This window comes from Prenolepis imparis, unplaced genomic scaffold (assembly GCF_030444845.1).
Source record: "Prenolepis imparis isolate NDT839.2.m4 unplaced genomic scaffold, iyPreImpa1.0 SCAF_7, whole genome shotgun sequence".
Taxonomy (NCBI): domain Eukaryota; kingdom Metazoa; phylum Arthropoda; class Insecta; order Hymenoptera; family Formicidae; genus Prenolepis; species Prenolepis imparis.
Window position 1 is genome coordinate 3,171,586 of NW_028141165.1, and position 26,589 is coordinate 3,198,174.

The 26,589-nt window shown below is 38.8% G+C and overlaps 1 protein-coding gene across 4 annotated transcripts in view; it reads right to left on the bottom strand.

Moving 5' to 3' along the window:
• Window positions 1–26,589, bottom strand: part of LOC145938838 (pseudouridylate synthase RPUSD2) — a 123,186-nt gene that overhangs the window by 69,646 nt on the left and 26,951 nt on the right. The window contains exon 1 of one of the 4 annotated variants that reach the window (XM_083042644.1): window positions 14,731–15,495. The exons of the other annotated variants lie outside the window; for them this stretch is intronic. Coding sequence (XP_082898770.1) covers window positions 14,731–14,883 — 153 coding nt within the window. The 5' untranslated portion in view covers window positions 14,884–15,495. Of the gene's footprint in view, window positions 1–14,730; window positions 15,496–26,589 lie in introns of those variants that run through there. 4 annotated transcript variants of the gene reach the window in all.

A 26,589-nucleotide genomic window follows, 5' to 3' on the forward strand; every position in this document is an offset into this window, starting at 1 on the left:
TATCTCGGAGAGATCTCATTGTTTCACCGAAAATAATGCAAAAGTTAACGAGGCCATTTTAAGCCCCGCGGTCTCAACACGTTAATCTCGAGAAGAGTCTTTTTAGCGACAACGAGGTGACTCAATGGCGGCCCGTTAAAACGCAGGCTTCTTCTCTCTTTCTCTTTCTTTCACTGTCGTAATATCGCCATATTACACGCCGTCTACCTTGTCAGACCGCAACCTACTTCCCACATTGTCCTCGCAGAGTCGTTCAATATCTTAGATATAATAATGCAAATCTCGAGGATAAATCTCGCTATACGCGCCTCCATCATCCATCATTTATATCCCCGACACACAAGTTTCTCGCCCGTCTTTTCCGGAAACTGTCACCTTCCAAAGAAAATATAACGTATCGCGCTGCTGTATCGGCGTTCGCGTGTAAAGTATGTACTTCTTCATCGGCGCTTTGCTCCATCGAAACGCGAATAAAAGAGACGGACGGGAGACGGGACGCGCGATATGAAACTGCGCTTTGTGATATCGGTTGGAAACGAACTTTGAAACACTCTCAGGATGGAACTCTGATTTTTAAGACACTCTCCATACCCGAGCGATTGTCAAGTCGGACAAGTGCAATGGGTAAATGTTCCTCTTGATAACATCGACTGTACAAGATGTATCATAAATTTGGATCGCTACTTCAGGAACGTAAAAGAGTTCATGTATAAACATAAATCCAAAAATAATTTTTCAATCGATCCCTTTGTCCTGCCAGGACATTTGACAGGTGCTGCTTGCAGACAATTCTCGGAAAACGATTGGCCCATTTTGCTTGAACTATTTTAAAAATTATTTGTTACTCTTATGTATTTTTGAGAAAATAAAATAATAGACTTTATAATTATCTTAATTTCGATCCAGCTGTGAAAACGACACATTTTAGGATATATTTGTATAAACTCTTTTGCTCATTTCTAATGGAATACGCTCCTAAAGTAGCGGCCCACATTTATGATACACCCTGTATATTTCTGTACGAGGATACGTCAACCGTGGTATGTTATTTTTCCGCGATCCGCACGTGTCGCACGTCCTCCCGAAATTATCCCAACTAATATTATCCGCTTCTCTTTGAAAAAAAAATTGTTTCTCGCTCTCGTGAATATTATTTCTTTCACACTTCTGACGCGGTAGAAATAGTCCGCAATTTTCACAAAGATAATTAGCAATCCGTATAAAATTTAAAAACTTGGTCGGCGAGAGCTGACGAACAGAAAGAGAACTTGAAGGGAACTTTTTATCTCTCCGTTGCAATTCCATTTACATAAACAGAGAAATTTTAGCCACTACCAATGTGTTTCTCGGTACTACATTATTCGGAAGCATTATCCCCGAACAGAGGGAAATGGCGAAATTTATACGCGAATACATGTATATGTAACACGCGGATGTTCGAACTTGTCGATCGATCACCCGAACCTGAATTTGCAATTTTTAATTACATTCGGATGCAACAATACGCGTAATGATTGACAACTAAAAAAATTGTACGTAGAAAGGAGATATGCTGCATATTACACGCGTATGAAAAATTTTACAAAAATCCTGCCAATTCCTTGTCGTTTACATTTTATATTACACGGCAGAGTTTTACCGCATAAATATTAAAGAGAACTTTAAATATTCAGGATGCTGCAACCAAAATTTACAATTACCGTCGCCGTAACGAATATTTTGCTCTGAGAAACTTTCAAAATTAAAAGCGGATAATCAGAGCGCGCCGTGCGATCCGGGATAATTTCACGAAGATGGGATTAAGCGCGGCACTCATTATTGCGCAAATCTCGAGACGAAGAGACGATCATTATCGGCACCGTAATTACGCGCCAACGCTTGCGCGCGATTCGACTTAACTCCTCGAAGAGTAATCGATTCGTCCGGATGTCCGAGTTTATTTTTCCCGTACTCAGCAAACTCGCCTTTTCTCAGACGGATTCGGATTCTAAGGAGGAGGACAACTCGGTCTATTAAGCCGACTGACATTCATGTCACTGCGAAATACTTAATCGTATAAATCATGAGATCGCGATAAAAAGGAAGACAAAAAGTATAAAAAGCCAACCTTATAAAAGACTGTAAAATAATTTCACGAAAATTTAAAATAAAAAAAAATATAAATCATTTCTTAAATTCTAGATATATTTTTGCGACTTTGTAAAAATTTTTCTTCAAGAGTCCGTATATCCTTTAAGAGTTGCATTTTTATTTCGCACCGATGTGTGTATCGCGGCGTATTTTCCGTCCAAGCAACCTTTCACGCGATCTAATCAAGGGAAGATCGGCATCACGCATCCACCGAGTCAGCTGATTGCGATCGCGAACCCGAATGCCCTTAATCCCTCGTCTAACTACGTTCTAACGAATTTTTCACCGCGCTTCGCCGACTGACCAAAACTCGAACGGAAACACGAGAGTTTCCGCGGCGGAGATCTCCGGAGATATAGGATAATGCGAGCTCTCTCGTCGAGGGTTGTTCGCACATGCAAAACCCCGCCGAGACCACCCCGGCAAACGCTAAGTCCGTCGAAAAACCGCCACCCGATCCCGGATTTATCTTCCTCCTTCGCCGACAGAGACGCGACACGAAACATCCGCGCGGCAACGGAAATTCAAGCCGAGTTGCGTGTCTAGAAACGTATCAGAGCGAAAGACTCTCGCGCGCGACTCGCGCTCTGCATTTCTTCCCCATCAAAGAAAAATGAATTCCGAAACTGTGACGTTATTCACGGATATATCATAAAGAGAAATAGAGAGAATAAATGAATAAACGAATAAAGTTTACTATATTTCGGGTAGTTCTCTCTTGAGGCATGCACGTAATCTAACTCGCAAAGTATGCGAAATATGTAATATAGGTAACTCTAAATAAATATATCTACAAGCGCGTAGAATAAAAGAAGAAAGAAGGAAAAAGGAAAGGAAAGAACGTGTTTAAACTCCAATATTTCTTACGGAACGAGCCGAGATTTCTTATATCTCGCTATGAGAGAAACCGCAAGAACCTTGGAAAAAGCCTGACATCTGCTAATAAAGACTTCTAAAGATAGGAGGCGACTACTATAAAAGTTTTTTTTTTATAATTGTATGTACTGCTAACTCTTGTTTATCGAACAGTGGACGATGGAGTCTAAACAAGCGAATAAATGTAACGTCATTTATGTGTGAGGATCAAAGAGAGAGAGAGAGAGAGAGAGAGAGAGGCAAAGAGAAATAGTGGCCCGTTTGTTTAGAATTTAGAAATTCGACGATTAATAGCTCTCGCGCGAGCCAACAATGTCGGTTGCATTATTTTGTGCTATAAACATAGGCCGAATACTGCGACAAATACATGGCGGGAGAAAATCAATTTTTGCAAGCGCGATAATCCTTTCAAAACGACGGCACGACCGAGCTGATATCCTTCTTCCCCGCGATTCGATGGTGACCCCGGGGCCGACAATGCGCGTCCAAGGCACGCGATTCACATGGCACATCTATCAATTAAAGAATTTAAATATAGGCCACGTAAACTATGTAAGGCCTGACGAAAAATCGAATTCGTCTCCTCGAAGCGGCTCGAGGCCGCTCCAAGTCCTACCTCCTATTTTCGTTTTGTTACAGCCAGACCGCCGTTTTGTTGCCCGTAGCACCGCGCGAGCCTTGACCCGCGACTAATTATTCGGGAACGCTTTCCGGTAAGAGGGGAAAAGAGAAGGAGAGGGCCCGGCTCCGCCATTTGGCGCGCGCGGGACGACGAAGACGACGATGGGCGAATTCTGTGATTGCGAAACACGGTTGCGTTTGGCAGCGGTTACCAGCCCGTGCCAAAATATTTGTTGTGCCGTGCCCCGTTGCGTAAATCCGCGACGCGCGCTTACATACCGTGTCTCTCTCTCTTTCTCGGGAACGGCGGTAAATGGGACGTGATCGGTCAATTATCGCGAAAAGGTTTTGTGCCTCGTCCACGACGGGGCACGTCGATTTTCGAGGGATATATACGACGTTTCGCGCTAATTGCGGCGTTAAATATAGCGAAAGCGAGATATACCTCTAACAATTGTCCCGGGATTACGTGAAGTGCGAGTATTGCGACGAGTATCGATTACGTAAAAAAATAAATAAATAAATAAATAAATAAATAAATAAATAAATATAGAGAGGGAAAGAAAGAGAGAAAAGCGATGAGATGCTTTCGATCGCGTCGAGAGATCTCATGGATGTCACGACGGTGTCGAAAAGAAACGAGCGACTTCCGTGACTGCAATCATATTTCCGCGGACACGTGACGAATAGCTACAAGATCCCGACACGATCCGATGTGATAGCACGACGAAAATTGGCTCGGCTCTCCAGCGAGATATTAATGCGAAGGAATGTACAAATGGCTCTCATTAGCGATATAGCCGAGCTCGACTTCATGATCGAAAAACTGTCGTTACATTAACGATTTCATTTACAGTAACTGGAAACGGAACGTCTCCTAATGCACGTTTAAGCCTTCATTTAGTCACTTTGAAGTCATTTTACTCGCGCTTCACATTTTTAGCGATCCTCTGCAATATTCTATATTAAAAGCTGCGCATGTCGAATATATAGCGCGCGATGCATATTTTGAAGAAGTGAAATTTTAATAGAAGCAATAAAATTATTTTCTCAATTTCTGATATCTCTGAATTTCTACGATATCTTTTACGATATTTTTTTTGAACTCTGATTTTATTCTAAAGCTTTCTCGACAAAGTTATCTTTCTGAAATAGATATGTATATTAAGTAATTATTTTCCAATGAAATTGTACATATTAATCATAATTATTTTTTCGCAATTAAAAAATTATCGCAATCTAAATATAATTTAATCTTTTAAGCAATATACATTTTCAACGATATCGATTAGGCTACAACAGTGTTTTCAAATTAATATAACCCTACACGAAATAAAAAAAAAGATAAACCACGAAACCACTGATACTAGACATAGTTTAGCAAATTTAATAAGCAAACAATATATGTACGCGAAAAAAAGCGAAAATGTGAACAAAAAAACTTGTAAAGATCAATACACTAGTTTGGAAAAAAATCATGTATCATATATTATTTACAGAGCATTTAACATCCTTTCAACAGACAGATGTAGTAAGCTCTTTTTTCTCAGAACGATCACCAAGAGTCGCGACAATCCCATATAATAGTTACAGATAACAAATATTTTCTGCGAAAAGAGTTTCTCTACAATACACTCGCGCGATATTTTTTTTATCAGGAGTTTACTGCGAGAATAGCATATTTCTGCTCTCTATCTCTCTTCCTCTCTCGTCGAGGGAGTAATTCCGGCTAATGTTCCGAAAGCGAGTGTCATTGATAGAGGATTCCGTGTGTGACACGCGGATATTAAGAAAACCTCGCAGCGAGGACTCGCATTTACGGCGCTTTATAAATGGTTAATGCGGGGTGAGGGAGGAAAAATCGATAGTCTCCTGCCGCGTATCCCGTCGGAATTTCGCGCCGATGTTTCGCTCGCGTGACACGAGGATTAACTTCTCGCACATCGCGCGACTTCTCGCCGTAATAATTATTTTTATGATTTATATTGCAAAAATCGGAAGCACTCTGCGACACGACATATTGATAAAAGGGTAGAGCGCTGTTTAAGGGTTAACGCGAAGGGGTTAACGCGAGACGAAGGCAATCCCGGCAGTAAATATTTGATCAAAGCTCGTCGCGAAAGGATGAGAAGACGTGTGCAGGCAAATCGGCTACAAGATTCTTCCCCGCGAAACGACAGGAAAATGAGCAGTCACGTGTGCGTTAAAGGCTGATGCCAGGAAACGTGTTTATAGATTAAGATTCACAAGGAAATGCGAAACCTTCCCTCTGATAGGAAAGGATATGCGACAAGAACTACAATCGCTCGTCATCGTTCGAAACTGCCTGTAAGACGCGACGTTTGAGCGACACAACTGCATATTTCAGCATATATCGCTAAGTGTGCATATATGTGAAGAAAAGTTTTCATTTATGAAAATATATTTTCTACAGTTGCAAATAAGGGAAAGATCATCGTGCTTGTGCACGATGATCTTTCCCTTATTTGCAACTGTAGAAAATATATTTTCATAAATGAAAACTTTTCTTCACAGCAAAATAAAATATCGGAGTAATTACTCTTTATGTTCATTTATGAAAATATATTTTCTACAGTTGCAAATAAGGGAAAGATCATCGTGCTTGTGCACGATGATCTTTCTCTTATTTGCAACTGTAGAAAATATATTTTCATAAATGAAAACTTTTCTTCACAGCAAAGTAAAATATCGGAGTAATTACTCTTTATGTTCATTTATGAAAATATATTTTCTACAGTTGCAAATAAGGGAAAGATCATCGTGCTTGTGCACGATGATCTTTCCCTTATTTGCAACTGTAGAAAATATATTTTCATAAATGAAAACTTTTCTTCACAGCAAAGTAAAATATCGGAGTAATTACTCTTTATGTTAATTCGTAATATACTTCATTGATATACAATCGTCAACATTTTATACAAATTTTGTCAAGGACAAGTAACTTATCTTGAAATTCTAAAATAGCATCTTATTTAGAATCTTATAAACTTGTCAGGTGTTTATTATATGTAGAGTTCTACGCTTTATGTAATTAAACATTTCTCCTTTAGTAATCATCCGGCGGTATTTCAATTATTGGTACATCTATATCCGTTTTGATGGACTTAATGCATCGCGCGCGCATAGGCATGCACATATACTACGTATATAATATTGCGAGATAGCAAGGCTGCTTGCAGAAAGATAGAGAGAGAGAGATAGAGAGAGTCGGGCAATATACCGCGTATACACGTATAATATATCTGAAATTTCATTTGGTTAATGGCAGTGCAGCCGTATTGCAGAAGTATACGTGTGCACGTGTGTACAGACATGCAGGCAGGGTCGACTTCGGAGATTTGCGCGCCCCTTGGGGCGAGCGTCGAGTTTATACTTTGACTTTTATTTACCATAAAGAGCCTTTTGCCTACTTCCTCAATATAGCCCGTTTATATTTTTACTCATATCTTTTACCAAGCCCGCGGTGCTGCGTTTCGTCAAGACAGAAATCCACGTATAGAACAAGAAGAAGAACAACATCTTTTATACCGCGTGTACATATATACACGTGTTGGATGAAAAATCACGAATCGCGTCAAAGTACACTCTGGAACAGTAGCTATTTTTTTTTTTTTTTTTTCCCGGAACCAGTCTCTTACGTATACGAGGGGGTTCATTGCACGGCCGAAAAATTACACGCGAAAGAAAACCGCGTTCTTTCCATTAGCGCGCAGACATGTCCTTTCTTCGTAGTGCCATTAAGTAATTACTCGACACGAAGAAAGCGAGCCCTCGGCAACTTGTAAATCTTACTCTCGATCAATTTTCAACCTGCTTAAATCGCACTATATCCATTCTAATTTTACACTTTTATCTTGACCGAGGATCGTAAGAAATATCGAATATTCCACGGCGAGATTCTTTGAGACGCAAAATTATATTAGATTCGATATACTTTATCCTGAATTAAGTGGACCGAGTAAATTATTCTATCCCATATAAAAATTTCACGAGACTGTATCACGTTACTTTCTCGATAAGGGGAATTCGATTAAAGAAGATAATATTTATATTCGGTCGCTCGCGTACACAGCTAATAATCAATCTACGTCGGAATAATCGTCGTCGAAGCAATAAAGAGAGAAATCGAACACGCTTTACAGGACGCGTCACTATATATACGAGAGCTCTCATATCGTCGGCCAACAGAAATGGCGGAACAGAAGAGCGTGTTATGGATTTGGACCTTGATGGGCTCTCTCTCCTCGCGATCCTTTCCGCTTCGCCAGTAAATCGGAAGTTCGCAAGAGCATTCGAGACGACGACGCGTTCTCTCTCGATGAAATAGCATAGAAGCGACTGAAAATCATCCCAGTATCCCGGTCGTCGTGAGACGCTTAGGAACCGAAGTACGTGCACGTTCGTCTAGGGTCTATCCGCCCGTTTGACGAGCATACGTGCCTTGGGCGGACAATTCCCTTTTCGCCCTATATATATAGTCGGGAGAACGGGAGGAATTTTGCGAGAGAGGAGCTAAATGAGAATTTTTTTCGTACCATCGATCGCCCTTCGACTCGTCGAAAGAAAGAGAGGAACAGATTACGCCGAATACGCGCGTAATCTTTTATTACTCTTTTATCCCCCCTCTCCCACGGAATCGACACCTGTCGCTTTACCCACGTGTCGCTCTCGTAGTTTTACGCGTGTTACGATTTCCTTCCAGGGAATATCAATCATGCGAGGACACGATAAGAGTGATTGATACCGCGAGAAGGGTACCGGCACCGTCAACCAAAGCGAACGCGATAAAAACGATGTCGTTAGCGACGACGACGTCTCTCCCAAGGATCCCGCGAGAACGCGCAATCTTACTCTCGCACGTGTGCGCACTGTTGCAGCAGCAGGCAGATATTACAACGGACTCATGTGTTATTACAACATCAAGCGCTTTCACCGGTTCTCGACGTGCGACCCCCGTTGCTCCATCTACACACACACACACACACACGCATCTATCCACATCTATCTCCATCTCAGAAAATCCGCTCGCTCTCACGAGAGAGAATAGAGGGGATATTCTGGCCTCGGCGCGAAAACGATTTACTATCGCGACTGCAGTGATATAGTAAATATCGCTATTCTCTGAGAAACATTCTAGTCATTTATAAGTATCGATAGAATTTGTCGCTATTTCGCGCGATTGCGAAACGTTACATTTTTCAGAAAAGATGGGACGTGGAGATCGAGCGGGGCGCGAAGCTTGATTTATATCTGAGGGAGAATAGAGACGAGACGAGACGATCAATATTCCCCGGTCAATCAATCATCATCGACATCTTCGAAGGAACACATCGATATTATGCCGCCATTCTCTAATTCCGACACCGCTCTGTCGACGAAGCTAACCGCTTCTCGTCGAACGAGGCCGTTATACTCTCTTTTCGCTATATAAATACGTACATACACACACACAGAGAGAGAGATTCAACCTCGGTTGTTCTGGCAGCGGAGGAGACGCTCCTGTCATCCGTCAACGACGCGGAGGTCTATATATTACGTAAGGCTTCGCTCCCGTTCTTTCTCTCGCGCGTACTCATCATTTCCTCGCTCTCTATCCATTTCCTCCACCCTTTACCCCTTTACCCCTTTACCCCTTTACCCCCTTTCCCCCCTTCCGTTACGTTCATTCCTCGTTCGACGTTCACAAAAAATAAAAGGGGACCAACGTACTTCCGGAGCTATTTGTGTTGTGTGTGTGTGTGTGTTGTGTGTGTGTGTTGTGTTTTGTGCGATATCAAAAATCTTCCTGTCTGGTAATTCAAACCGGCTAAATTTCATGCTTAGAAAAAAAATTTAACAAAATTTATACCAACAAACTGCAAGAGTTTCTTCATAAGAAATTTAAGAAACTCTTAAGAGTATATTACGCGTGTCTGCTTTTGCACGAGGACAATGTACCAAAAAAAAAAAAAACTAAAGTTCCTTTTTGTTTTGTAAACTCTCTCTCGCATTTATTAGAAAATTTCAAGTTTCAATAAATCTCGCTGCGAATTAAATTTAGCTCCGATCCGAGTTCGCGGAACACGGAGCGCGGAGCTGCGTGTCGCGATCGGCTCATTGTGCGAAGATAATTGAGCGCCCGGAATAACCGCAGCTCCGCACCCGGCGCGGAGAAGCGCATTTATCTATCTCGCGAGGGTCGGGCCGGGGAGAACAAGCGTATGCATATTGTGAATTGTGATGCATATAGGCGCGAGAGGATCAAACGTCGCGCCGTCGCGTTTAATACGTGCGGCGCGCGATATCGCGGTAAATAAATAGATTGCGAATTAATGGCGCGGATCATGTGAGTCGCGTATATATGTGTGTGTATGTATGGTCGCTGCGGATTCGTCGTTTAACACGACGAAAGACCCAATTGACAGATTCTGCGTTAAGCGAACAACTTGACTCTGTCGCGCGATTTAACGCCCGTATATATATATAACGTATATTATCGCTCGTGAAATTGCTACGCGCACGTGTTGTATAAATGTATATATAGATTATTCGTTTAAGAAGATAGTTGCCCGAATTTACATTTGCAATCCGAATTTGTTTGTTTCTGCGAGGATTTAATCGGTCGCTTGATTAACTGAGTCATTTGAAGCCTGACAATTTAAAGAGCTCTCGCGAATCCAGCTTTAGCGATGAGACATTTAATGGAAACATTTTCTAACGTTTAATATCTATCTTAAGAAAACTTTAATCCGTAAGAGGGAGAGAGAGATAAAGAGAGAGAAACTTATTAATAACCAGAGTGTCCAGCTGAAAATACAGAAGTTATGAAAACGACTTGAAATTAAAACTTCTCTCAAGAGAAACTCTTTTTATTCAACTATCTCCAGAGAACAGAGAGCTTGGCGCGTCTGGTGTAAACATGCTTTGCGAAACATTCTCTCTATAGAAACTAATAGACGCTTACGTAACTTCGATCGGATGATCGTAAAGATAACAATTTGATGCCTGTTATTTAATGCGCGAGAAGCAACGAATATCGAATACGGTATTGTCAGCGCGTAATAAGCGAGCAAACAAATGCAACCGGATACGTCGTCGTGGCAATTTTCATTTGCCGCAATTCGAATTATATCGAAGATGTGTCGAGCCGCAAAACTCTCCCGCAAATCCCTGTTTTTTTGGGGGGCGTTTTTGTGTCTCGATTATAGAGATACAATGCGGCCGTAATAAATAAATATAAAAATATTCGCCGATATATATTCCGCAAAATTCGCGGAGGCAATCGATGGAAAGCAAATATTTTAATTACGGCTTCGCTCGGCGTGCTAAAAAATCATTGACACACAATATGATCGACTGTCCCCGGCTTTCGCGATGCGACGATATTACTCGGACGACAGACGCGAGAAGGTAACGTGTCGAAATCGCGGACGCACGTCGAAAATTGAATGATGTGAAATCAAAACAGACGGAGTAGAAATATGGCGCGAAAGCCAAAATCACATTCGCCATCAACGAGAAAATATGAATAATGAAATATCGCAATAAAAAGTGTCTAGATTACGTTTAACGCCACATCGCGTCGATATCTATATGTCGCTTCCCGAAAAAATATCACCGGAAAAATTCGACGTGACAGCCCGAAAGCGACGACATATCGAATTAATACGGTTGATCGAATATATAGAGGGGGGAAGGGAAAAAGGGAAGCAAACGAATCCCCCAGACCAGTCCGAGACGCGCGCACCTGTTTGCTCGTAAAGTGTCGTGTGTGCATCTATATGTGTACGTGTGTTTCCGCACAGTTTTCTTCGCAAATGTGCATGTGACTTGGTGCGTCCAAGGCGCATATATATCCGGCTCGACGTAACGACACGTCTGGCGACCGTTTCGACTGCATGCTTTATCTTGGCTACGCGATCCACGTATCCCGAAAGGAAGGCGGAAGCGTTCCGCGCGATAGATTACGGAAAACTCGTGCCGCGATACGTGCGGAATAAAAATACGCCGCCTCGTTTTCCGTTTTCGACGTGTGTTGCAACCGCGTTTACTTCTCCCGCGGCGAAAATTTATTTCATCCTAATTGTACCGGGTTCGATCTTAAAAGTCTCCCCGAACTGAACCTCGACGTACCTTATATACGAAGTCGAAGCGTTATTGTGCGCGTCCACTTCTTCTTTATCTCATCCACCCCCGCGGTAAAACTGTTATATATCTCGCGAATTACGATGCCGCGAATGGGCGGGATAAATAAGCAGCAGGGCACGTTTGCTTCGGAAAATGCGCTCGCCGCAAATGCGTATACGGTAAAGTGACGGCGAAGTGCACGTCAAATTATAGATATGCACTCGGGAAAACGTTTACCGTCGTTGGAGCGTACTACTACGACGACGACACTTGCCCGATAAATTTCCTTCCAGGAGAGCTGCTATACTAGTTCTCTCCCCTAAGCGGCTTGCCCCGGAGAGGGAAGAAATAGAGGCACGAGAAAGAGAGAAAGAGAGATCCCCAGGCAGGGGGTTCACCTTTCTCTCGGTAATTTCATTATCTCAGGACGCGGACGTCGCGACGTCTTTATTTAACGTTAGCGATGGCGCGATATGTGAGCCCACGGGTAAGATATTACATTTTTCTTACGCGGAGATTACAGAAAATACCTCGTCCTGTAACTCTCGAGTAAATTTCCCGAGCGACGATATATATGGAAACGGTTTCGATCCGAAGAAAAAAAATGATATCTCCTGCTTCGCTCTCGTCGAAATATCATCGTATAATGCACGTTTTAAGTGCGACGACATTAAAAAGCTATTAGTCGAACACATGGGAAGATTTACGTATACAAGCTATATTGAGTTTGATGAGAAACGCGCCCTCAGCGAAAGTTTCGTGTCTCTTATTATAGAACTTGGTTCTCGTTTGAGAAAGAAAGAAGGAAAGGGGGAGGATAATTTAGTTTGATTATTTTTCTTAAGTTGCTAAATAAATAAAGCGAAAGAAGAGAGAGAAGAAGAACTTTCATTTATCATATAACTTGATGGAAGCTGCCGCGTACAAATTGACTTTGCTGGCTTATCATATCGATATCGGGTAAATTTTTGTTTTCTCCCCAAATAACGACTCATAATTCACGACGCAGCGCAAAATATTCGGCGCCTCTTTCCCGCTAACCCCGAATCGCGAATAAATTCGAACAACGAAACTCTCCTGGCAAGGGACTGCCGATTTTTCGCGAATGTGTATGTGGCGTCGTGTCTGAATACCTGTCATGCTATCCCTAATATACGCGACGAGCATTCTGTCGGTTATTTTAGATGCATTCGCCCTCGTGTTATTACGCGCCGACTATTTAGATTTTATCTAGAATAGAAGCGCGCTAGGGACAGACAGACCAGATAACTGAATCGAATTTGGCACACAGACAGATCTAATTATGTATTTATAAATAAATGGATCGCGATAGATTGTTATTATGAATTATAAAAATTATAAAAATGAATTATAAATTATTGAAATTGAAGATAAAACGTCCAGATATATGGATGAAAACTTTTAACTATATGACTTCGATAAAAGAATATATGCGTAATAACACGGAGAAAATATTATAGTAAAAATTATAATGTAATTTTTGTAATCGTGTGTGAAACTTATATTTAAAAAAATACGTATAAGAAAAATCACGATATTTTTTTTATATTCAATAATTTATGTACGTATCATGTTTTATAAAAAAGAGTATTGTAATTATTCAAATATTTTGACGCACAAACAAATGCATAATCGTTAACAAACAATAGAACAAATGCATAATTTAAAATTTTTATATAGTAATAAATATCTTAATATCGTCATATTCAGCTTTATACAATAAATGTTATAAAAGAGAATATATTTTCCATGTATATTGTACTGTAAAATTTTCTCCGTGTACGCTGTATATATGGTTAACAATCGTATAAATATTAAATATGAGTAATAAAATATGAAACGTCTGTATGGCGAATCGGCGTAACTTCTTTCTCTGTTAACGCAACTTTAACAGCGTTCTGCGTGCATTACGATTAAAAATGTAGAGAAAATTCTAAATTTATTTGAGAGAAAGAGAGATTATTTTGATATATAGCAAAATTATTGAAATTGAAGATAAATCTTCCGTCCAGATATATGAAACTTTTAACTATACGATTTCGAATGAGAGAATATGTGTAATAACACCTGTCGTTTAAATCGAGATTATTTATCATTTTATTTATAGTTTCTCCTCGCTTTAATTAAAAGAAGACAATCCAACGTCTCGATCGTCGCACAGTGTGATTCATGAAGAAGTATAAGAACGCAATGAATGCATCGTCTCGCTGCTCACGTCACCTCGCATAACACTCGATGCAATTGCTCGTAACTCATTCCATCAGCGATCATCGCTCATAAACGATTTCTATTCCGATATATAAATCGTTCATGGCATCATCAGATATAAATAAATTCGCCCCCCTCTCGGAAAATATATACGTAGGTACGTGTTTCATTGACGAATAAAGTTCGCTCGACCGTGGGGGATTCCGCGAAGGAGAAAAGGTGTTCTGGTTCGGCGAAACCACCGTTTTGCCACTCTTCAATTAACGTTTGACTCGGTCGGCTTTCGATGAACAAATAAGCTTTTCACGAGAAGCACGAAACGCCAAAACGTCGTTGGACGTTAATGAACAGAAACGAACGCGCGATAGCTAACTTTGAGAACACCTCGGAGATTCACAAGTAAAATTAAAACTTGACGCAGGTTGAACAGCAGAAACACAATGTATCTCATTCGAACTTGGAACTTGTCTCGCGCGCTTCAGGGACCCGAAATCAACTTCCAACTTCTATATAACCCGGTTGACTCGATTTTCGCGCGAAAACATTGCGCGGTGTGTAATTCTTTTTAAATATCACTTTTCAACGTAAACATAACATTTTCTATCTCACGGAGATGTGTATATATATATATACATGACACACGTATATAGCGTCACGTAAGGGAAGAATGTCAATGAAGCGAAATTCCGACGTCGCTCTCGGGACGCCCCGGCAAGAGATACGAGGATCTTTAGGCGCGGGGCTTACCTTACGTGGTTCCGGTGCGTAAATTCCGGGCAAGGGCGCCAGCAGGTGTAGACCAGCGGGATTGGGGATGCCGGAGGCCGGGTGTCCCGGCGGGATCGGTAGCGGGACCAGCTTCAGGCCCCAGGGCAGATACCAAGGCGCCGTGTGATGCATCCTGGTCGGCGACTCTCAATCGCGGTGCAGGGTCGATCGAGGGATCGCGCTCCAGCGTGCGATTTCTCGCGGCGATTCCACCTCGCGATCGATCGAGACGATCGGGGGGGGGGGGGGAAGAAGAGACGGAGAACCGATTCGCCGGATGGTATTTCTCTTTTTCTCGAAACGCCGAAGAGGAGAGAGACGAGGGCGGAGCGAGAGGAAAAAGGAGGATCACCTTGCCATTTTCCAAGCCAACTTCCGCGTGTCCCGCTCTATCGAGATATATAAACTTCGATATAAACTGGTTTTCTCTCGAAAAGTACGTCCCTTAAGCCCTCGGCGACGAAATGGACACGTCACACGAAGCACGAAGGATGCGAAAAACGATTACGCGCGGTTAACCTCGTCATTGTGCGCGCGTGCGCTTATACTATTAGAGAAAGTGCATTAAAATTGATGCCGCGCTCTCTTGGCGTCGCGACACACCGAATGTCACACGCAGTATACGTGCGTATGCCAATGTGCGTATGTATCGCTCGTATCGCACGATATAACACGTTCGAATCGCGAGGAGAGATACCCTTTATCAGGACGTGTCTGATACAAGCGCGCGGCGTCGACTGATCGAGGGAGCCTCTACGTCGCGAGCACATGGCCGCGCGCGTCGACTCTCTCCCACCACTTCCCCCACCGTCTACAGCATCCCCCTCTAAATCGGCGGGCTCCGGGTCGACAATGTACGTCATGGACTACGACGAAGAATGCGATTTGGAAAATCTAGATTTACATATATCAATATTTTTTTCCTCCTTTCGGTGTAATTATTTCACAAGATTATCTAGATTATTTTAATTTTCACATATCACATTTTAAGCTTTCATACGCACTCTGCAATATGTGGATTGCGTCTGGTTTTAAGAATACAGCGTTTTATGCAACACTTTAAATCATTATTTTACACTGGATTAAACTGGATTTTTTTTTTTTTTATTATTATTGAAAACGTTTATCGGTTTATCGTTTGTGCTGTTCTTCTTTGTTTACATTGTTTGTGTTGTGTGCGCTAATACGTGACTACACGATTAAAGACCGATTCAGTTTGAACTTTAAGAATAAACTGGCTAATGCGCTTTGGAATAGAATTTCTAGTGGTCCATCATTCGCACATCGCTTCCCTGTTTTCTATATGAAACAAAGTTGAATTTCGTTTCGCACAGATAATAGGGAACAATACATATGTAACCTTGACTTTATTTCGTATGAAAAATACATCCGCGCTCGCAACAACAGTGAATGTTTAAATTAGGTGAAAACCACTTTAAAATGCCATATAGTTCAAAGTGCGTATGATATTTAGGCCTGTATATTTTATAATACATAAGAAAATTAAAGTTATTTGTAAGAAGAGAGTAAGTTTTTGTAAATAATTATCTAAATTCCAATATCAAAAATATACTGTTTATATATTATTATCTACTATAAATATAAAGTTCATTATTTTTTATTCTAATTTTATTATCATTGTATCGATAAAGAAGATAAATAGAAAGATTTTCTTCATCGTCATTCTTCTTTCATTATCAATTAATTTGTCTGTTATTCTTATCACATCAAAGAGAAAGTAGGTATTGTTTCTTACAACTAATTAAAAAAATATTTATTCTCTTTCGTCCTAGTTTTTCATTCGACGGATATAAATAATACTAAACAATTCATATATTATATTTAAAAAAAAAAAAAAAAAAAAAATACTCTCCCAAACAATTGCGTTCCATTCACCACATAATAAACATCATTCTTATTGTTATAAAAATAATTTTTAAACCATCCTTGTATAATTCAAAATATAATATGTAAAATTTTATATTGTATTCGTAGTAAGAATAGAAAATCGAGAGAAAGATAAATGTCAAATTTTGATATACACGAGTACAGCAAGAGAGATATTCCAAACAAGATCCGGTAACTCCGATGTTCCATGGTAATCTCATTTCGGAATTGATGGCGCATGGACGTCACAAGCTTTGATGTTAGGAAACGTGTCGCGACGAACATTGGCCCGTTCGCGGAATTAAGGGATATCTACCGGACGGTAACTTATGCTGAATCCGAATCATTCGGTTCGCTGGGTCGCTGATTTTGGAGCAATCTAAGCGGATCGCCGAACAGAAGCGCTTGACGTGTGTCTACGTCAGTGATATAACGGACATTCAATTCGCGATTAATTTAGACCGAGAGAGTAAGTCGAATGTCAATGCGAAATCAAAGATGTACAGAGATGAACGAAATAGAGACACGCCCGACGTAAGCCGGCCGAATTTACTTTGAGTAATTAAATGGAAAGCGGACCCGAATGCCAAAGCAATGACGTTGAAATAATTAATGACAAAGATACTAAAATCTAAGCGATAAAATAATCGTTAAATATGAATTACGCTTCCGGGAGAATCAGTGTCAGGCGCGAAAGTGAAAAGATAAATGGCTCGCGTTTCAAAAACAAGGAGAGGACATTAAATTCACCTTATCGTCCGATATCAACATAACGTTTTAATTAGAAATTAAATTTACGACGCCCCGATGCTCGAGCCGATACTCGTGTCCGCGATGCATGTGCATCCGGTGGATTTATAATTAAGTATAGTTTAATTAGGCTGTCCCAAAGTTAGACGTGTACACCCGGGAAAACTGACCCCATCTAACTTCAATCCCGGAGATGGCTCGTGTCCGACGTAATGGGGCCCCCGTCGCCTCGATTATATCATTTATTTATCGATATTACTTTGCAAATTATGTACACTCTAAGCAAGTCCGTCGTTTCGTAAACGAACAAGACCGAGTGGACGGTTCCTTTCAATATGTAATTCAATCTAGTGTCAAGAAAGATGGGGAGAAGGGTGTAATGGAACTGATGCAGCCAATGTCGTTCCGCGGTGCAGAAGAGATATATAGAAAGACAAATATCTAGCGTGTAAACACGCGATGCAACCCTCCTATTCACTTTCGAGCGCGCAGAGTGACGTCGGCTATTCCATTTCCATGACATTGAAATATATGCGGGGGTATACACGTTTGTGAAAAGATGAGAAATCAATATTACTAAAAAACAGGAGCTTTTCTATCTCAGGGACTCGAGGCGTAAAAATCTTTTGTAAAAAATAAGAACTAACTTTTGCAAAATACGATCGTTCGTTCGTAAAATATGCTCATTCATCTCGAGACATTTGTCATTCTCTTTCGTTCAGTAATTTGCGATTTCCGCGTATTACGAAATAGAATACATCGATAAGCAAAATAATGTCTCTATACAGACGATCGTTTCGTCTTCTATATGGGCGAATAACTGCGCACGAGATATGTGTAATATGTCAAAGTAAATATTGACAAGCGATTAAACCGTGCGCAGAAGCGACCGTCGAATATTAATATTAATACGCTGACGCGACGCTGTGACAACTTGGTAATGACGATTTCGCCACTTTCGGGGAAACGAGACATCGTGGAAATCCCCGAGCCGTCGATTAACGAGTCCGCTAATTGCTCGACGTCTCTCGCAGACATATGGGAAGCGCGCGTATATAAACACTCGAGAACCGGAAATAAGCGTGAGAGGAACTTTATTGGGAAAAACAACCTATTATTCTTGCATAACCCAAGTCCGTTTTAATTATGGCAAAGCTTCTAAAAGGGATGATGGCTTCGCCTCGCGATTTTACAAGAGTTCGGGCATTGTTATTCGGCTTAACGGAGCAGCAAAAAGGACGAGAAAAACAATTGGAAACTTGGCGGGAGAAAGAATCCACGACCTGTGACACCGTATTAATCCAATCCAAGTTCTGCCTGGGAATATCGAAGAGACACACCGACGAACTCGCGCAGACAAAACTTTTTCCATTCATGTTGCAATAAAGTTTACATTTCCGCGCGCATCCGAATCGGTGAAATGGATCTAACGAAATATTAGCTGAAGCAACTGCACGAGTCAATATTTTCTGGAAATTCGCAAAAGAAATATCACACAGCGAAAGGAGAAAAAAATTACTTTTTATCTCATCTTCCGTTTGCATTCTTTTTTTTTTTATATTTTCTAACGATATCGCGAAGATTTGAATTTTCGAAACGCTATCTTTATTTATTCTCGCGAGAGTATCAAAGTTTCGGACGCCATACGTACAAGTTTCAGAAAGCAAAAAGATTAAATCGCGAAAAAGTACCGTCGGAAAAGCTAAATCTTCGATTCTGGATTCTCGACCAGGGAACTTTAAAAAGTCGTCGCTCGTAGATAAAAGTCGAAAAGCCGGCGTGCATTATCGTAAAGTGTATTATCGTCGTATGAACGTATATATATATATATATATATATATATATATATATATTTCGCGGTTACTTAGTAAAAAACGCATGTTCCTTCAGCTCTACGACATACGTGTACACAAGAGTGTATCAAAAAGAGGAAAGAAAGAATATTGTTTCACTGAAACGCGAACTTATAAATTCTCGATTTCGGAGTTAGTAGTGTCTTTTTTCTTCTTTAGGTTACAGCCTGTGTAAACGTACTTTTAATACGCGACACGCGATGGATCGTTGACATAGGGGCCAACTTTTGCGTAACACACGTCATAACATAACCATATCACTCTCGATACGGGCGAAATAACACGCACAAACCGCACGCAGGATCGCGTGTCCGATTAAAAATTTTTTCCTTGTCCCACTTTATACGGGCATTTAGTACCCTCATTCATTCAAATCGATAAACATATATATTTTAGATATATATCTGCGAATATGTAAATGAAAAGAGAGATATAAATCTCTGGCTTAACACACAAGAGTATTATTCAACTCGAGATAAATAATATTTAGATTATCGCCGATTAATGAATGAAATAATATTAATTTTATCCTCGATATTAATTTATAAATTAATTAATTTATAACGAGTTTATAATTTATTGCTACGAGACACGTTGTCCCTTTTCTTTTTTTTTTTTTTTTTTGTATATACGTAACATCGGTTCTATCAGCAAAGCCACGAGCACTTTACAGCTTTACCTGATCGAGCTGCCTGTACGTAACGCGAATATGCAAATTGTAATCTACTTACGCGAGAAACAAACGTTACCTGTCAAATTACTGTCACTAATAATCTCGCAACGATATATTCTACATACACGTTGACTAGTATGAAGATATAAAAAGAATCCCCAGGTCAACTTAATCAAGCGTAAGCTTCATAAATCAGACATGACATAAATTTCTTTACAAACTCGTCGCTTATGGTGTCATTAATGCAGTAGTGTTAAAAATCACGAAAAAAAGCTCAGATCTTATTAAAAATAACGATAGTCGATGCGTGTTTCGTGGATACGTGCGAAATGCAGAGCCAATTTGCCAAAAGTACATATATACATCCCCCATCTATAGAGTCCCTGCTTCTTCCTGCTCTCTCCCTCTCCGCAACCTTTTCTTCCTAAACCGAAATAGACGACCGCGGGTGGTTCTCCAGCCGGCAATCTCGTCTCTCAGAGGCTCAGGGTGAATTACAGTCGGCGCTATAACTCGCGTAGGTGGACAAAGAGAGTCGCGCCCCAGGCTATTTACCCCCGTTGATGTTTGTACGCCGTCGTGGATAAAAACAGGCCTCGCGGCGCCTCGGATTTCTCGTTGCAGGAAGAAAAATCGACGCGGTCCGCGTCACCGTCGACGGATACATCGGCTATTTCGATCGGCTATAGCGATCCTCTTCCGCTTCCTCGTCGCGCGCGACAAAACAACCAAAACATGTCACCGAAACGATGAAAATCCCGGCAGTACAAACACCTTTGTGTCTCTCGAAATGTTGATAAATAATACGGTCGTAATAAAGCTCCCTCGAAGAAGCCGAAGGAGTAATTTGTTAAGAAGGGGGAGAGAGAGAGAGAGAGAGAGAGAGAAATATCTCGCGCCGCGCAAGAAATGGCGAAGAGAGTTTTTGGCGAGCGAGAGAAGAGTGACTTTGCGCGCAAGACGGGCTCGGTTGTTTAAAAGCACCTGTCGTCGGTTTGTCATTCGCGGTATATAAGAGAATATCGTCGCGCGAGACTCGGCCGACTGCGAATAATTTACAAGCGCGTTCGTAAGCGCGCACACATATACACATTTAGAAAAAGAGACCAAGCATAATGGCTACTATGAGATTCGTGCAGCGGCACTATACGATCTATTCGACCAGGAATGCAACGTTCGTCGCGTCGGCATTCGCCTCCGCATAAAGCGAAGGCGCGCGCGTATTTGGACCGAGTCTCGGCGAACTTTTCGGAATTCCGTCGCGACGGAAGTGACGTCATTATAGAGGTTCAACGAGCCCGATTTTGAACCGCGCGAGAACGCGTTCGCTCGAGCGAGGAGAATGTCGAAAGCGAATGCATAAGTTAAGGATAATTAGTCGTATTAGGTACATATGTGAGTTGCGAGACGATGAAGATTACTCGAATAAAATCACGGCGACTGGATGCTTACGAGATCGGTTGCGCGAGTATACTCGCGTAATTATAAAAATCAGATTTTATATTAAAGATTATATATATATTTTCTTATACATAACGAGCAGCTTTATATAATCACTCATGGTATAAGGGAATATGTAATAGTTTCTCTGTAACCGGTTACGCAACCGGAATTTCGCGAGCGCACTTTCATAACGTGCCGTTAAAATGAGAGGTAGGAAGCCCGAAATTCGTAATCGATGCCCTGAATATCCGAAATTTTGTCGGTTGAGTAAGAACGCGCGTATACGCGCGTTTGATTACTGCAATACTACACGCAAGAGAGAAACTCCCCGTTAAAGAGATTTGTTTGATCTATCTTACGAAATAAAGCGGGAGGTGAGAAAGATAGCATATCGATCTTTATTGCCGCGAGATACGTTTTCCCTGATGAACCTGCGACGCGAAAAACAAACTTCGCCTTCTGCTACTTTGCCATTTTACGAAAATGGAACGAAGTCGTGAGATGAAGTCTATGTTTAGTTTCGCAACTCTAGTTGAGTGACATTGGCTGAGATTATAATTCTCGTCCTGTGAAAAACTTCATTATACTCAAAGTGCTAACAATATAAGAAAAACACTCGAACGATATTCGAATCACGTAATATTAATAGTTAATTGAATAAATTTCGATATGTAATTATACATTTGTCAATCTTAATTTACATAAATCAATTATGATATAAAAAAGATTCTGTGATGGAGAAAATGCACGCTTACAAGCGAAGAATCAAATGCCGGTGATGTTGAAGCGATCGTACTGCAACAATGACTACTAACACGCTCGATTTTTATCGATAAACCGATGACCAGAGTGATGCATTTTACCGGCCATGGCGCCGACGTTGTGTAAATTTGCCGACCTATATCGAGAACTTCACTTTCCTACGTTAACAAAAAAAAAAAAAAAAAAAAAATGATCAACGGGTTCGTAAACGTAGCGTGTTTGCGCAAAAAACATTATCAGTCGCGCATAAATTTTGAACGGAATATTGATTAAGAAATTAATATTAATATCAGTATTAATATTAATAAAAATGAATATTAACAGACTACACAGTTGGAAAATTTGTGTTTTCTTGTTAAAAACGGTCCCCGTTAAAATTTTTGTGTTAAATATTTAACACATTCATGTGTTAATTTAACATATTGCTGTTATGTTAATTGGACTCAAATGTTAAATTATTAAAACAACTAAAAAAAAGTAAAAATAACACAATGTATATCTATTTTTAATTTTACACAATAAATATGTTCCGTATATTATTAGTGACAAGATTTATCTGTTAAAATTTACAGGAAAAAAATGTTAATTTTACTTTATAATATAAGTGGGGGTGATAAAATGTAAAATTAACAATTTTTTTAGTTAATTTTTACATTAAAACTATGTTAATTTTACACAAAATTTATTTTAAGTTTATTTGAAGTTTGCATTTATTTTATGTTAAAATATTAACACAATATTCGTGTCATCATTTAACATATCCGTATTATGTTAAATTAACACAAAAATTTCTGTGGACCGTTTGGGACAGGTGATATTTGTTAAATTTAACACAAATTTTTCAACTGTGTATATTAATTAAAATTAAATTATTACGATTGCAACGAATATCATTATAGAGAAAATACACAACTCTTTTTACATTTATTCAATATTCTAAAAATCCATTTAAATTCAAAATTGGTAAAGGGAATATTTTTCATTTCTTGAAGAGAAAGCGTCTTTTTGTATAACGCATATTGTATAACGCATATTTGTACATTCGGTATTTTGTAAACCGATCTAATTATAAAATAGGTCTAATAATATGATCGAGCATACATATCTCTCTATAAGCATAAGAGAGAATATCTTTGAGAGCGAAATCCATATTTTTCGCAAAACTCATTCATACAGCACGAAATTGGCAAGTGCAGCGAAAATTCCGCATGGTAGCAAACGATACCGTTCCACTTCGTATACGACGGAAATGCCGCGCGATAGCAAACGGTGGTCGGTCCACTTTATATTTTTTGGACAAAATGTCTTATTTACAATCCGGAAACCTTCGCAAAAAAGTTCCGCCCGCAGAAACTGTACATATCGAAACGTATATATATTATATATCATCTGGTATATGTTTTAATTAAAAATAAAACCTCTTATGAAATTAGAACCTTCCAATTTCGATAGACGACAGTGTCTTTGCAAAAAAAAACTTTCAAAGTCCCACGTTCTTTTAAATAAAAAGCATTTTGTTAACTTTACACAGATGAAAAGAAATTTACATAGCTTAACATATCCATTAAGCGAAAGTTAAATATGTAATATTAATTAATGAACATTGTACATGGATACTTAGATAAAAAGAATCAATGTTGATATATAGATTCATATCATTATCTTCTCGTTAGATTTTCGCTGATGACACAAAGCAACCGTGTGTAAATAGAACACTATATATCGCAAAAATAAGCGACGATTTTTATCTGTATGTCATTGCATTATCTTTCGCGAAATACGAATCTCTCATATTATCTCTTAAAATACGTGACAAATTTTAAAAGATACTGAACGCAATTCTCAAAAAAAAAAAATTAAAAATTAGAGATAATCAGCGCGATTGATTAACTCTCGAGACTGACGACTCGTAAAAATAATCGATGCCACAGCTATTTATCGAAGCAGATATTTCTAGCAATATATTTGTTGCCGCCACACACACGAAATATTTAACAAAATAAACGGAGAATATTCCGTTTTTTTAGTTTCAAATTGATTATCAATAAACTTTATATATCACGGCGTTTCTCGAATCTTTCCATTCGTATATTATTTTGCGCTTTTAATCGGGAATGACTAAAACATATACTTACATAAAAAATTAAAAACGCGAAGCGAAGTTTATTACTAGTATCATTAAAGAAATAATTGTATATTCGAATAAATACATTTGAGAGACACGTAAAAAAAGTATATGATAAGGGGATAAAAATTATCAATCATTGTTTCATTGTAATATATATTTATAGGTAGATAATAATTTTTTTAAAATATGTTTGGCATCAAATATATTTTACATTTTAAAGTTTTCGTCTTACGATTAAAAAATATATTTTACCTGCCATTTTCAAATTGAGAGCGCAAAGTAATAAATGCGAATAACTGTTTCGAGAAATTCGAGGAACAAAAAACCATAATACGTTAAAGGTTATCAATAATTTGAAGCTCAAGGAACAGAATATTTCGCATTTATTTGTAGTAGAACATAAATTAATATAGCATAAATTAAATATTTCATATCAAATTTAAGTATATTTTGCTCGTCATTTTCAAATTGAAAGCACAAAGTGATACACGAACAGCCGTATCAAGAGATTCGAGTAACGAAAAACCGTGATACATTAACAATTTAATAATTAATTTGAAACCTAATAAGGAACGGAATATTTCGCATTTATTATACAGATATAACATAAAATATTTCGTCAACGAGAGAGAGAGAAAAAAATTCTTATATTGTATTTGGTCTTTATTATTTTCTGTAGTGTATTCTATATCGCGCTACTGTTTATGTACACACGATCGTTTTGTCATTTACGCAATAAAATTCGAGCAGGGGAATGGGAAGATAGTTGGGAGTTACATACGTTATAGAAAAGTATGTATCGTGTATGTATTATGACATTATCTTTCGAGACGTGACCGCGAAAAGTACCGGGTAATATGCTGTGATTAACGATTAATGATTATCAGCTCGCACGGTTGATTAATTTTCGCGATAAATGATACGTGAAAGTATTGTTATAATATTTATTAAAGCATCTATTTCGCACACTATATTCGTTTGAAATAAAATCGCATCGACACAAAGTGGGGATTATAAATTTATAACAATATTTCCGACGATAAAATTACATCCAAAAGTATGTTTAAAATCGAATATATCTCGAATGACGCTCTCTCTATCCGTCTATTTAAGTATAATATGGTAATTTTCGGATTGAAAGCGCGGAGTAGATCGCCGTATCCTTTCACATAAGAAAAAAGATATAAATAATATACAATAAGCATTTAATAATTTATTTCGCCTATTTTATATTATTTTATTTTATTGGATCGTAATTTGTTACGTGAGTAGTCGGCAAAATAACATTTTTGGATATTATATTCTATAAAATTTTTACTCGTATATTTATTGATAGTAATCATTCTAAAATAAGAGTCTACACACTATCTGCTAGTAAAAGATGTAATAAATTTGATTACGCGATTTTCGGACATTGTAACGAATCGTAACTTCGTATGATCATAGTTTCCGTTTTGTTCTCCAATGAAAATATAATAAGATTCGCGTACGAGAGCGTCGTTCAAAGTGCTGCGCGATCGTAATTAACCGAGTTTTCACGAGTGTTGTGTTAGTGCTATGAAAAAGCAACAAAATATAAACAAGAGAGAAAAAGGAGGCCTGGGAGGCATCGGGCGACGGTGGAGCAACTATGAGGTGAGCACTTTATTTAATTTATTATTATTTGTCATTTATTAAAATAATTACTCCACACGATAGTGGTCCACTTTATAGCGTTAAGTGAAGTAATATACATGTAAATTTTTAGATTTTATTTTATGAAGTACTTTTAAAATATATATATTTATAATAAAATTAATATTTTTATATAAATAAAAAAACTACTTCAACATTACGTTGAGATTTATGATCACCATTACTTATACATGTACATAAAAGAGAATTAAATGCTTACCATATTTTATAAAAGTTAATATTTAAAAAATCTTTCTTCAAAATTTATGTAAAAAACTCTCATATATTAAATTATTTAATATCTATTTAAAAAGAACGAACGAAGAATTAAATTGCATGCAATAATTATTTTTTATGCATTAATTATTTTGATCACTGCTTTATAATTGGAATATATTTGTATTTTACAGATTAACGATGTACTACAACTTTGCCAATGCACATCTCTTGTACCGGTGAGTGTCAAATTATTTTTTATTAAAATTTAATAATATATATCCAGCTGAAATATTCGGAGTAATTTTGGCTGTTAAGTTAATTTTTTTCTAAACACAAAATATCCTATAAGAAAGATAATTTTCGTTTCCCACATATATGTAACGCTGATTTCTCGTAGTTGTGTTATTGCCGCAGTATATCTTTTTTATCGCCACTTCATTCTCTCAACG